The 14,743-nt window shown below is 36.5% G+C and overlaps 1 protein-coding gene across 3 annotated transcripts in view; it reads left to right on the top strand.

The window, feature by feature from the left end:
• The window catches only part of KNL1 (kinetochore scaffold 1), a 31,484-nt gene extending 18,661 nt beyond the window's left edge, over nt 1–12,823 (top strand). For all 3 annotated transcript variants that reach the window (XM_034417850.3, XM_034417851.3, XM_060687471.2), the window contains exons 16-26: nt 1,004–1,120; nt 1,951–2,038; nt 3,934–4,017; nt 5,789–5,828; nt 5,923–6,024; nt 6,997–7,097; nt 7,501–7,569; nt 8,003–8,112; nt 9,111–9,229; nt 11,797–11,919; nt 12,034–12,823. In XM_034417850.3, the coding sequence (XP_034273741.2) occupies nt 1,004–1,120; nt 1,951–2,038; nt 3,934–4,017; nt 5,789–5,828; nt 5,923–6,024; nt 6,997–7,097; nt 7,501–7,569; nt 8,003–8,112; nt 9,111–9,229; nt 11,797–11,919; nt 12,034–12,172 (1,092 nt within the window). In that variant the 3' untranslated portion in view covers nt 12,173–12,823. The remainder of the gene's footprint in view (nt 1–1,003; nt 1,121–1,950; nt 2,039–3,933; nt 4,018–5,788; nt 5,829–5,922; nt 6,025–6,996; nt 7,098–7,500; nt 7,570–8,002; nt 8,113–9,110; nt 9,230–11,796; nt 11,920–12,033) is intronic.
• Nucleotides 12,824–14,743: the final 1,920 nt, after the last annotated feature.

Below are 14,743 nucleotides of genomic sequence, written 5' to 3' on the forward strand. Positions count from 1 at the left end.
GGGAGTATAACTTTTAAATTATTGAAGTAGACGACTAAGTAAAATTAGTAAAGGAGGAGCTTTGATAGTAGAAGGGAAACATCAGGGCAATAGTCTTCTGAAGAATAATGTGAATAGAGTGCCCAAATCAGTATAATTAATTACTGAAAGCATTTGAAAGAATCTATACCCAGTACTATTCTCAGATCTCAGATCTCTTTTTAAGAGGAGTGGTATTATAATGCTCTGTAAATACTAAAATGAATTCCTTTTTCAAAGGTATTAAACATTTTAGGACATTTACTTTGCTTTCATTATTCAACAGATGAGAAATTTGGATGCTCTTAATAGGTCTTGTAGAAGCAGATATTTTTATCAATTCCACAAAAGTCTTCCAGAAAAACGCTACTAAGGAGATTTTTTAAATAGAATAGAGATGTTGAAGTGATGGGTAACATGATAGCAATATTTCAGTATTTGAAAGGCTGTCACAAAGAAGAGGGGGTCAACCTATTTTCCAAAGCATCAGAAGGCAAGACAAGAAACAATGGTTGGAAACTAATCAGTGAGAACAATTAACTAGTGGAACAGCTTGCTTTCAGAAGTTTTGGGTGCTTCATAACTGGAGGATTTTAAGAAGAAACTGGATAGCAGCTTGTCTCAAATTGTGTAGGGTCTCCTGCTTGAGGAGGGGGTTGGACTAGAAGACCTCCAAGGTCCCTACCAGCTCTATTCTGATTGATTGATTGAAATGAGGCTGGGGGTATCCTTAGAAATTGAACAGAAGCTTGCGATAGACCTCTTGTTTCCAAATCATCTATATGATAAAGTTAATTCAGGAGATTCCACCAATTCATTCAATACTACATTTGGGAGTTCAAAACAAGTGTTTTGGAAAGAGGTCGATAAGAAAAATTGTTTCTATAGCTGTTTGAGGTGGCCAACATTTGAATTCAATCCATTGTGACTGGCATGCTGCTGATGAATTATAAGCTAAGATAAGGAAAGTTTAATTTCATTGCAGCTGAGTGGTTTTGGTGCTGAGCTGAACAAAATGAAATCCCGTTTCACCAAGAAAAGTAAAGTTCTTGCTCACAAAGGAAAAGCAAAATTATATGTGAAATTGGTGCACCATGCAAAGGTAAATTATTTATGGTATTAAGAATTCTATTTTTGTATTTTTGCCTTCCTTATAAGCTATCTTTTTTCCTTTACAATGCAGTTTTATAAGGTAGTCTGAAATGTAATAGCTTGGTCCTAGAAAAACAAGCAAAGTACATTGTGGTTTAACATTATATATAATCCGTGTTGCTGACTATTCCAAGATGAAATTTATATCTGAACAGGGATTTGAATTCAAATTACCTTGTCCCAAATAAAATGTAACTTGAGCAAATTGTAAATTTACTTGCAAATAATATATAATTAGCTCAATACTCCCTAATTGGAATAATTACTTTTTAAATATCTTCAACAAAGAATAAAATAGAAATGCACAATTCATGTAGATGAATTGCACGATACAATTTCCATCTAAATTTAAATTTGCAATGATATAATGTGATTGGCCTACTATAATTATTTACATTGTTACTAGCATTGTTCATTGTTAGCTTTTCCCATAATAGTACAAAACTCATTTTAATCTTCTTCTATAAATAATGTAACAAAAAGTGTAGCAAATCCTTTGTTTTCTTAATTTTTAATATGTCAGTTAGAAGCAGACATTACCATTTTCATTTTGCATATCTTGAATAGACTGGAGACCCTGATTATGCAGCCATTAAATATGTATGTGTGTCAGATCTGTCCTTTCCTTGATACATCACCCAATACTTTATGTAATATTTGAATATGATTACATTTTTTATTTTGGCATTAGCAAACAAACATTAATCAGTATTAACTTTAGAGTGACTATAATATAAATAGTTACATTACAAATAAAAAATATGTTCTTTATTATATAAGCTGCAATGTGAAAAACTACAATCAAGATTAGCTAAAATGGATGAACTTCTGAAAGAAATGGATAGCTGTCTTTTTGCTTTGGAGAAAGGTACAACTTTAAAAATTTTTAGACAATTCAGTCTTCTTGAGTTAATATAAGTTGCTTGCTTTCCTAAATTTATAGCAAACTTCTATTACAATAAAAATTACAATAAAATTACAATAAAAATTTGGCACAATATATGGTTTCCACAAAGTTTATGCCCTAGCCCCGTGATGGCAAATTTATGGCATGTCTGCCACAGTTGGCATGTGGGGCCATATCTGTGGGCACGCGAGCATTGCCCTAGCTCAGCTCCAATGCGCATGCACGTGCCGGCCAGCTGATTTTCAGGCCTTCTGGTCATGACCTCAGTTTATTTAATCTGTGTTGTGGTAGGCTGATTAATTTTCACAGTATCTCATGATGCTGATATGATAGGTAGGTAGACAGACTGACCGACAGAAAGACACTACAATGTGATTTTTTTAAATAATTTGTTGAATATTGTTTTTAAAAGATAAAGGAATTCAAGAAAGGGATATATGTAGCTAGATGTGATCTGCAAAATGAACATTTTGATTATATCATCTTTGGCTTCTCTGAATATTAATGATAGGTGAACTACCTTATTTATAAATGGAACTTCTTGTGAAATTAGTTTCTTGTCTTGTCTGGTGTCAGAAATGCAGGAACTAGAAAAGGAGAAATTATTAATTTAATATTTAAAAACTTTAATAATATATGTATGTATATAGTTCTAGCCCAATACCAGGCCACGTTAATGGCAGAGATATTTCCGACCAGCAAGTCATTCTGTGTGCAAGTTGGTCCCAGAGAGCACTGTAAAAGATGGATACTTGTCTGAATAGTGCCACATTTGTAGTGAATATCCTCATCCTCAGGGAGAAACTCCCATTTTCCCATGTAATCTTTAATTCTAGCCAAACCAATGCCCAGTCTGTTTAAACACCTCTAGACCGTCCACTCCTCTTCCACATCTCCAGGCAGCTCAACTGAAGCGATTCTATCCAATTACTTGAGATTTCCATCTTTTTAATCTTTCTGTTTGAGATGTAGTAACGATTTGTATCTTAAAAAACCTCCTTGATTTCAATTTTTTTATAGGGGGTATTTGGCCAAATAATGGCTGTGCCAGATCACATAACACCTTTCCATATTCCAGGTCTTGTGCCACACTCCTCCTGACACTTGTGGGGCTATTCCATCCACACCCCACCAGATACATAGTTTATCAAGAGGGGTGGGGCGCAAACATCCAGTAACTATGCAACACATATCGCTAGGCTCCCTATCTATCTGATAGCGTGCACAGAGTAGCCTCAGACAGGGCAAGCGTATTATCTTGACAAACAACATAATGCAAGGGCAGTCATTTGCAGAGTAGTAAAGTGGGTGCTCTAAGTGGTTCTAGCCAACTTTCTAAGGAGATTATTGCGAGTAGTGTTCTTTTGCTTTAAATCGCAACAACGTCTTTTAAAGGTTAGGTTTTGATCCAGTGTAACAGCACAATAACATCACAATGTACCAGACTCATTCCACCCCAAATAATATTAAGCCTGCATCTGGTCTGTCTCTTTTTAAGATGGAGTGTACAAACATTAAGTTTTTGATGGATTGTAAACCATTGTTTACTAAAATTAGTTTCTATGTTGCAGTGATGTAGGTGTACATCAGTCCTCCTGAAACCAATGGAATATGGAAGTCTTGTTTTTTTAAATTCTAATTATATCGAACTATAGGTGCAATATAGTAAAAATAAAAGCTGTATCTATAATTTATACTTACCAGAAGCATTTTAGCATTTTTGTTTAGTTACTAAACTACTCAACTTCAAAATTGGAAGCATATTACTTTACAAAATGCATTTTCTGCTAAACTCTTTGATAATGTAAGTTATAGTTTTGGATACATGACTTTGTTAAACATTACCTGATTTTTAGAAACTGCTACTCTGGATGATTCTAAGTTGGTTGCCAATTATGCCACGGAGGAACATGAAACCAAAGTAAAACATATTGAGAGAGGTAAGTAGGCTTTTTTAGTTAAATGAGATAAAAGATTCAGAATTAATTTTCAATAGATGAGGGTGATATTTATAATAGTGTTCTTTTACAAAAACATTTCAGGCAAACAAGAACATTGGGCTCTATTACTACTAAAAAATAAAAATTATATTATTTTAATAGTATTCCTCCTGTGTGATTATATGGCTTTTATAATTTCTTAACAAATATTTTAGATGGAATTATTGTTTAATTGTTTTTGCTGTTTTAATCTAGTCTACATATGGTAAGAGTGTAAACCATTCAGAATCTCCTGATTATTGAAATCATATAAACCTGATAAAGTAAACTGTGATGAATTCCTACATAGAGTTTATATAGGGAATATTTGAAGTACATGTAACTTACTGATACCTGTTTGCTAGCAGAGTATGCATTGTTAGTCAGAGTTTACCTCTCTTACTCTTAATTGTCCAAATCCCTAAGCCTAGTTAACACAGAAGCAAACACACTCTGGAACCATAGAATTAGAGTTTATTCATGGCGGAGCCCTGGCACAAATTGAGTACGTAACAATAGCAGTCTGTTGTAAAGTCAGCGCTGGGAGCTACCACCTCCCAGGACTTTTTGAAGGTGGGACCACACCCCCTCAGCCCCACCCACTCAACCACCATCCAGCATCAGCATCCAGTTCCTTTACAGCAGGCAGCTCGGTCATCTCCCATCATCCAGTGCCCCAGTCTATCCCCTGGTCTGTAGCCTGCTGCTGCTCCATTACACCATTGCATCCAGTGCCGGCCAGCTGGGTTCCGGGAGGCCACCGGTCAGCTCTGCATGTGGTAACACTGCCATTGCCGCCGAACCCGGTAGAAGTCGAAGCTGTCCCAGCTGTAAACCTTGTCGCTCTCCGAGCCACTGCCCGGCAAGCTGCCGCTCAGCTGTTCCTGCTGCCTCACTCTCCAATTCCCCCCTCTCCCCCAGGTATGATAAACCGATTGGAGTCCCCCTACTAGGGCCGTACCTGGAAGACAGTAAGCACATATATATTAGTCGTGGTTGCTTGTCATGGGTGCCTGGATTCCATCCCTCCCCCCTGATTTGTGGGGATAGGTTTTGTAAAACTTTCGAGTAGTCGGGTGGCCTGCATGTCCTTCTCTGCCACCCAGGAGGCCTCTATAGAGGGGTAACCTTTCCACCTTTCCAGGTTGAACTAATTTATTTCTGACTTGGCTGCATTTTATTTAAATATAGCCAAATTAATACTTCCTTTGAAAATGTTGCAGCTCTGTTGAGTTTGTGGATGGTCTATTTCCTATTTGCAAGGACTGTCATTTCACATTGTCTTCTAAAGTTAAATTGTCCTAACAGATCTTTCAGGATTTGCTCCCTCTGCCCACCCTTTAATAATCACTCCGAATATTTGCAGATATTCTCTATGCAGATAAACTCATACAATATGAAGTAAGGATAGGCAAGCTATTTTACTTATGTTGTGTCCCTTGGAGTGGGGAAAGTGAAATAATCTTTTTCTAGAGTCCTGGAGCTGCTTAGGATGGGACGCTTGTTCTTAGTATTGCACAAAATTTGCAGGCATGAACACAATTGCATATTAGCATTACCTACTTTTGAGGGATTGGAGAATGGAATGGAAATTACAGCTGCATGGAAGTTCCAATAATTTTATCTTGGAAGGAAAAATAGAATTATTTGGGACTGGATGTGTTTAATTAGAAGAAATAGCTTTATTTGTATTCTATTGCCAGATTTTAAAAGTATTTTTCTTTAATTTTAGAACTAGAAAATTACAAATCCCAAGAAGATAATCTTCAAAGGTAATATTTAACATCAAAATACCCCATATTTGCAATCTATAAAATATGTCGCCTTTTAACACCACTATTTTATTCACATGTTGCATTTTTGCAGAGACCAGTCAGATCTTAGTGATAAAAAACAACAGATAACGTCTGAAATCAACCAGCTTCAAAAAGACGTAAGAAGTTGCCAAGAACTTACCGAGAAATACAAGTAAGTAAATTAAAGAGGATTTTCTTGTAATGCCATTCATCCTCTAATTATAACTGTCCCAATATATGCTGTCCCTTTGGGAACTTAACTGTGATCACAAGATGGTCTCAATTGACAGAGAATTGTCTAAAGTTTAATTTGATTATTTCATGACTACTGTTCATTCTCATTGAGAGATGACAATATAATTACTCACTCTAAAAAACTATTTTATGTTGATAAAATAGTCTAGGAAAATAAAACTCATGAGTTTGCCAACAGTAGTTAACAGACCAAGTTCTCTGTTTCAGTATTTATGTGGGGATGTGTATATAGGCAAGTCTCTGCATGGTTTTAAAATTAACTGACAGTGTTTATTTTATGTTATTTTTATTTTACTTGTATCTCGCCTTTATTATTTTTACAAATAACGAAAGGCAGTAAACATATTCAATACACTTTCCTCTTCCTCTTTTCCCCATAACAACAATCCTGTGAGGTGGGTTGAACTGAGAGGCCCAAGGTCACCCAGGTGGCTTTCATAACAAAGGTGGGCCTTTAACTCATCATCCCTCACTTTCTAACCTGTGCCTTAACCACTAGACCAATCTAATTGACTTAATCTTACAATCTCAAAGAGACACTGATGTTGCTAGAAATTCTCTCCTAATCTGTGAAAGTCTGAGTTTGTTTTGGATCTTCTGCACAAGACTTTGACTAAAGAATTCTGATTCCTTCCTGGAATGAAGGTTCCTCTCCCACTTGGAACCTATTTTTTTTTTTACCTTTTTTCTCCCAAAGAAAAAAAGTATTTTAAAGAAAGAAATACAGAACTGATTAATATTAGTAGCACTCGCAGCCTAGTGTAGAAACACTTCACTTTCCAAGAGTGAAAAGAGCATTAATAGCAAAAATTAATATGTGTCCGTATCTTGTCTTTCTAATATTTTCTCTTCAATTAATCTGTGATTGTGTGATGTTTTCTTCTTGCAGCTTCTCTGAGTGGGTAGTAAAGGAATGGAATGATCACCAGGCAGTATTTACTTTCCTTTATGATTCTATTGAGCTCACTGTGGGATTTAAATGGCCCTTAGGTAAGCTGCAAAATAGCAAGAACTCTTACCTGCCTTCTATGGCGCTTATATAAAAACTGTTTAAAATTATTTGAATTTAACTGTTCATTGTGGCTATAATATACCACTATTTTGTGAAATTGTATTTTTTATTGTAATGGAACATTTTGCACTAGAAGGATAGATGTAAATACTGAATGGTCAGGGGGTGCCTAACTGGATAGCTTTAGGGTAGAGGTTGACATAACAAGTTGCCTCTCCATATAAATATTCCTCAACATTGGAAATATGTATAGGAGGTTATCCAGTTTATTCAGAAGTGAATAAATCTGATTACTATTTGTAATACAAACTCTATACATTACTAGAAATGGAGTAACCCCATTTTGAAGATGTGCTTCACACTGTGTGTGCTTTTTTGTAGATGATGCTACTTTCCAAAACAAGTTCTACTGGGAGATTGTTAGTCTGAATTTTGAAACATTATTGGATGGTAAGATTGCAGTATTTTATTATCTTAAGGAATATCCAGAGCCTCATGAGAAACATATTGTTGAAATGGAAGAAACTAGGAAAAACAGACTGATATCAGGAATCTTTGCTTTCTAATTTTAATTTTAATTTCTTCTGCAGTATATTCTTTGCATTAGGAAAATAATAGTCAAAGTTGTGGGGAAATGGAAGATTTTACAAGTAACTGATAATGCACAGGTCCTTGGTAAAACTATATAAAGGAGACATATGCATAGAATATTAATGATTAAAACATTGTCTGTTATTTTATTCAGTTGTTATATGCCACCAGGAGTCACTTTGTGTGAGATGGGCAGCCATATAAATGTGATTAATAAATAAATAAAATAACATGAAATGATTTAAATATAACTTTAAGTTTTGATAACTTTTATACTTGATTTTTTTTCCAGAAACAAAAGCTGCACCTACTGCAAAACTAGTGCATAAGCTTATCTTTCAGTTTATAGACAGTCAAAATTCATGGCAAAAGAAATGCTCAACAGTGTATCAACTTTCTCAGGTAAGGAACTAATTATAAGGAAGTCTAGAATTTGTACACTAATGTAGAATAAAGCAGGCATGACAGTAAAGCTCTTAAAACTCTTCAAATTTATATTTTATTGGTTCGTGACGCTTATGAGACGAACAAAGACGTCAGAAATTTATAGTGAAACTTATACATTCTTGGGGAAAAAATCTGGATATTATTTTAATGTATAACTATGGGTTAGACTAGAGTATTATTTTTATCTTAGTAGCAGTAACATTTAGCTGACTGATTGCCTTTAGTTATTTAAAGAAGCTAAGTAATGCAATTTTTTCTTATTGTCTGCTTTATTGTTCTACATGCTGCCTTTAGAGTGCTTTTAATATAGAACAGAGGTCCCCAACCTTTCTGGCTCTGCAAACCGGCAGCGGTGGTGGGGACCCCTGGTATAGAAAAGCCATACCTTTATCTGTGATATATTGAGCCATATATTACTCGTAACAGGTTGGTTCCAGCCACTTGTTTTGCCAAAAGACAACTGCTGTCAGGAGAATTGAAAAAGAATAAGTTAGGAGGGAGGCAGGGTTAGCCAATTATTAGTACCCAATGCCCTGCACCTCTACCACTTTTTTCCATATATTCTGAATAATGGAGATGTTGGCGGTGAGGATAAGGATGAGGATGATGAGAGGAGACTGAAGACTAAAATCACAATAATTTTTTGATGAAAAGTTCATTTTGACAAACCATATTTTCTAGATGTCCCAAAGGTGCTTTTTTCAAGAGGCAACTGGACTTTCTGGTTTTTCTTTGAAGATGTTTTGCTTCTCATCTAAGAAGCTTCTTCAGACCTCTTGAATGAGAAGGGAAACATCTTTAAAGAAAAACCAGAAAGTCCAGTTGCCCCTTGAAAAAGCACCTTTGGGACAACCATGACCTGGATGACTGAGAAGCTCCATAGGCATATTTTCTAGAAAATCTATGTGTGTATTAGGATGTTAAGATTACTTTTATTTTGATTGTTAAACCAGATACTGCATGATCTGTCTCTCGTGGTAAACCGCTGTCAACTTCTGGGAGAAGAGATAGAATTTCTGAACAAATGGGGTGGAAAATTTTACTTGCTGAAGACTGAAGTGAATAACACAAAGTAAGTGCTTGTCTAATCTACTTCTGCTTGTATGCTTCGTGCATGCGTACATATGTATTCGTGCATACGTGCATATGTATTTTTTTAAAAAAACACCTCTTCCCAGTTTGTAAATGCATATTATATTTCAGCCAAATTACTTCATAGTTTTATGCTTAACTGACAATACTGAATTTTTATAATGGTGCATTTTAGAACAAGAGGCAGATTGGAAATGATTAAAGGTCCAGGGCTGGAAACAAAGAGGCTATGAGTTCTAGTTCCTGCCTTAGGCACAAAGTGAGCCAGGGAAAAATCAGTCACTTTCCCTCAGCCTAGTACAAAGGCAATGACAAATCATTTCTGAAATTGCAGCCAAGAAAACTGGACGGATTTGTCCAGGCAATCAGGAGTCATAATCCGCTTTGCTGAAGGTAGAAAAAAAGTTGAACATTTTTTGGTAAATAGAATTCAAGGGGCATATTAAGGAACAAAAATGCAGTTATCCAATATGGTATAAACCTTACAAAATTCATAAAAATGCAGTAAATAAAAGAACAGAGAAATAGTGGATTTCAGAACAAGATTAAAATAAATAGTAAACAAAATACAAGCTAAAAAGTTGTTATGAACATAAAATTTGACAGACAACCTAAAAACAAGCACATCCAACAGGCAGATCTGGCAGAGAGGTTTTTTAGTAATAAAGAGTTGAAAGAAGCTCTTAATACTCACACAATTTATGTATGTGGCTTACTGTGAGAAAATAATAAGGGGTTTTGGTAACAGTTTTAGTTATTTATGATAATGATACTTTGTATACCACCTCTCATTGAATTATTATAGATGGATATAATGGGATGCAACAATGAAAACACAATTAAAACAGTAATATATTAGAATATCTGCAAGGTATATTTATTAAGGAACTTTATTAAGTTTCTGACCATTTATGGCTCTATAATTTCATATTATTCAAAATGTCTCCAGAAATAAAGTGGAAGCAAACAAAGATTCCTAAGAATTAGCAATTCCATTTTTTTAAAAAAAACATTAATAGTCCATGAAATTTTGAAACATTTTTCAAGAGTAGCCTATTTATAACACATTATTATATACCAATGAATCCAGGATGTTATTAAATCATGGTAAGCAGACATGTCATTCTATTCTAGGAGAGGCACAGCTGATAACACCATCTGAAACCTGGCCAGTGGAACATTCAGTAAAAAACAATGTAAAATAGTCTGTGAGAGAGAACAAGTTGAATATGTTCATGATTGTCTACATCAGACCTGGACATTTTAAGCCCATGGGCCATATCCAGCCCACAGCGGAGATGGCAGCAGAGTGGGCAGTAGTGGCCCTCCACAACAGTCCCAGTTTCTCATGTGGCCCCTTAGGAAAATTAATTTCCCACCTCTGGTTTACATGATGAAGTTACTGTAAATAGGCCGAATTCACCTTTATTTATTATTTACCAAATTATTAATTTAGAATCCAGTTCAGATTATCACTATACCATTTGGTTTGGGTCAGGGGTGAAATCTAAAATTTTTCCCAACCGGTTCTGTGGGCATGGCTTAGGGAGGTGTCCTGTGACTAAGTGGGCTTGGCCAACTCAATGTCACTCACAGCCACGCCCACTCAGTCACAAGACACCCCCCCCACCAAGCCACGCCCACAGAACCCGGTAGGAAAACATTTTAAATTTCTATTCTGCCGCCCTCTCACCACCCTTCGCTTTGGGTCGGGGGCTGGGGCCCAGAGACGTGCCATTCACTGAAGCCCCGGAGCTGCCACCTGCTCACCGCCTGCCTCAACCAGGTTGGAGAATGCAACATTCTCCAACGCGGCATGTCCTACTCCTTACCTTTCTCCTGCGGCTGGCTGCCAGAGAAGGCAAGCACCCAAAAGTTACCGGAGCTGCTCTCCTTCTTGAATGTGCCGCCACCATCGCCGCCCTGGTCCATGCGCCAGCTGTGCAAGCGCACACCCAACCTACCACTGATGAATGAATGAAATAAATGGTGTGCGCTTGCGCAGCCGGCGCATGGACCAGGGCGGCGATGGTGGCGGCACATTCAAGAAGGAGAGTAGCTCCAGTAACTTTCGGGTGCTTGCCTTCCCTGGCAGCCAGCCGCGTTGGGCCACTTCCTGAAGCTGGCAGCTCTGCAGCCAACCGCTTTGCTTTTTCCCTCTTTTTCGTCATGGGAGGCTTGCGTGGTGGCACCAGCAGAAGTGCTGCAGGGAAGTGGCCCAACAAGCAAAAGCGCTGCCCCCAGAAAGAAGGGCAAGAGGGGCCAGTGGGCTGCAGAGGCTAAGGTGGGTAGGCGGAGCCTCCAGCTGCCATCTCTACCGGTTCTCCAAACTACCGGCCATCATCGCTACCGGATCAGTCGATCCGGTCCAAACCGGGAGCATTTCACTCTAGTTTGGATGAAAGATAGTTATCCATCCACGTTCACAATTTTTCATTCTAAAGCTGATTGCTTCTCCCAATTATTTCATATGACCGAGGAATTTTGCTTGGTTAGTAACATACATAATTATTAACTTTATGTATCTGTTTTTTTCATATGTTGTAGTGTAAGCCTTTTGTTCTCCAGTTCTACGCCTCTTGCAAAGTTTGAAGTTGAACTCTCTTTATCTGCCAATTATCCAACATCTCCAATAGTTTTCACTATCCAAAAATGCACAGGAAATCTTGGGTGAGTAAAAACAAAGATGAATATCTGGGTAATGGTATATACCTTATTTCTGGGAAAAAGTTTATCAGAAATGTTTTCTTAATCAATTTGTATATATGCATTTTCTGTTCTCAGCCATGAGGAAATTTCTGTGGTTTTGTCCAGCGTTCCAGTGGGAGCCAACTATTTGAAGAGAATGGTCAATCAGATTAGTTGTAATCTACTCCAATATCCTGCAGCAATTCCAAAAAATAAAAGAGCAATTGTCCAATAGTTTGTTCTTCTTTGGAAAAAAAAATTTGTCAACTATCAAGCATACAGTACTAGAGTGATTACATCTTTGTTTAAACTATAGAAAACAGAAATAGTTAGCCTTTCTTCTACAAACTATAGTGCAAAACTGTAATGTGGTTCCTCTATTGTTTTTTTTTCTGTATTTTTCCAGTAGTGCTTTGCACTGCCTTTTATTTCTGAGAGACTATTTTATAATAGAATAAAGTATATATTGTAGTTGATGCAATTTTGAAACATATACTGCAGGAAAGGAATGCTAATATGAGTAAGAGGAGCTATCTTTAAGGCACTTAAGTAATTGAACATTGGGTATAGAATAGTCTCCTAATTTTTTAGAAATGATCAAAGGGTATATTAATTTTTTATTCCATTATACTGACTGACGAAAGTCTTCAGTTTCAATGAAGGCAGCATTATTAACACGCATCTTTATGCAGGCTCATCTTGAATCTGTAATGTTGACATTCTTACAACAAAACCTCTAGGATATCTCCCTTGTCTAATATTTTGTTGGTGGACAAATTATGTTTATATGTAAAATATTGCATATTTAAATGTTTTGTGATGTTTGAGTGTTTTTTAACTTTAGTACTTTGTAAAAAGGAAAAGTGTAATAAAGTTTACAACAGTATTTTTACCATCTTGGTAGTGATTTAGGAATGAAAAAAAAAACCACTGCCAACAGTTAAATTCAATATTTACTTGCTGTGTTATTTTATTTTTAAATTTTACAATATTTTTTATTTTAATAAAATAAAAAAATATTTTACATATTTTATTATTATTATTTTTAAAAACTATTCCCTCTAAATTGTGAATCACATTTTGCTATTTGTTTAGAATGTTTCTGTTAACATTTAGAATGTTGGGTTAAACACTCTTATCTTTATTCACACCAATTTTATGAAAAAAGAAAAAAAAAGATTTTGTAAAAATGCTTTTATAAGTAGAACTGAACTATGCAAAATGTTGTGCATCCAGATAAAAAAAGGTTAACAGCATGTGTAATAGAATCATTGTGGTCCAATGTTCAATAATACCGTAGTTTCCCCAAAAATAAGACCCTGTCTTATATTTTTTTGAAGCCCGAAATAAGCACTTGGCCTTATTTTTGGGGAGGTCTTATTATTTTGGGGAGCGTGCAGGAAATCAGAGGAAATGGCGGGGACCGGCTGTGCCTGCATTTAAATATTTTCAGGGGGGGCTTATTTTAGTGCATGCGCTCAAAAGTCCAATTGGGCTTATTATTAGGGGATGTCTTATTTTGGGGGAAACAGGGTATTTATACTTTTATTATAGAACGTCCCTAAAAATAAATCTTAATGAAATTCAATTGACATTTATTTAATTTGAATACACTTGAGTATGGAAAAGCAAGGATTATCTGTAGACCTATGGACTCAGCCTGGCAACTATATGTAGATTAGTCAGCACAATCATTTTCCCCATAGCTACATAGAATAGCAAAAGTTGGGCCATGAAAAGATTAGGAGGAAAATCAATTTGTTTGAGCTGTAGTGTCAGAGAATACTCCTATGCAAACAAGTGCTAGAGTGTATAAAACATCACTGAAAGGCAAAATCACAAAATTTCAGCCATGTAATGTGATCAAGCACATTGGAAAAGGCAATTATGCTCAGAATAGTCAACAATAAAAGGAAATGAGGCCACCCAAAAAAATGGTGGCTACAAATCATCAAACCTGACACCAGCCAGAGCATAAAAAAACTGAAAGAAGCTGTACAAGATTGGAAAATGTGCATACAGCCAGAAAATCACAAGAATCGGTCACAATTAAGCAGATAGTAACATTTAATTTGCATGTGGTTAGACTCATAGCAGACTGCAATATAAAATACAATAAAATAGTAAAAAACACAGGCAGTCCTCAACTGATGATCACAATTGAGCCCAAATTTTCTGTTGCTAAGTGAGGCATTTGTTAAGTGAATTTTCCCCCATTTTACAATCTTTCTTGCCATAATTGTTAAGTGAATCACTGCAATTGTTAAATTATCGTAGCAGCACAATTGTTAAGTATATCTGGCTTCCTCATTTGACTTTGCTTGTCAGAAGATTGCAAAAGGGGATCACACGGCCCCCAGGACACTGCAACTGACTCAATATGAGTCAGTTGCCAAATGTCATGTGACCATGGGATGCTGCAATGATCATAAGCAGTGGTGGGTTGCGCCCAGTTCAGCCCGATTTAGCCGAGCGGGTAGTGGTGACGATGTGACGTCACCGAACCGGTTCTCTGTGACTGGGAGCTGGGCCCTCCTGCCCGCCCCCGCTTTATTCCTACCTTTATTTTTTGGGTTTTAGCCCAGCTGATAGGCGCGGCAGAGTGGATTCCCACACCTCAGCTGGGCAGAAACCTAACACGCTTGCATGGAGAGCAAGTTTGGTGCGGCGATTGTAATTTTTTATGTTTTATTTTCCCCTTAGCTCATTTCTGCTAAATAGGAGTGATCTATTAAGACTGCTGTTTTATCCAAAGAATTTATTGTGGTGGTTATTGTGTGATACTATAATGTTGATGTTATGGTGG

This window comes from Pantherophis guttatus, chromosome 1 (genome assembly GCF_059756535.1).
Source record: "Pantherophis guttatus breed Tessera chromosome 1, ASM5975653v1, whole genome shotgun sequence".
Taxonomy (NCBI): Eukaryota; Metazoa; Chordata; class Lepidosauria; order Squamata; family Colubridae; genus Pantherophis; species Pantherophis guttatus.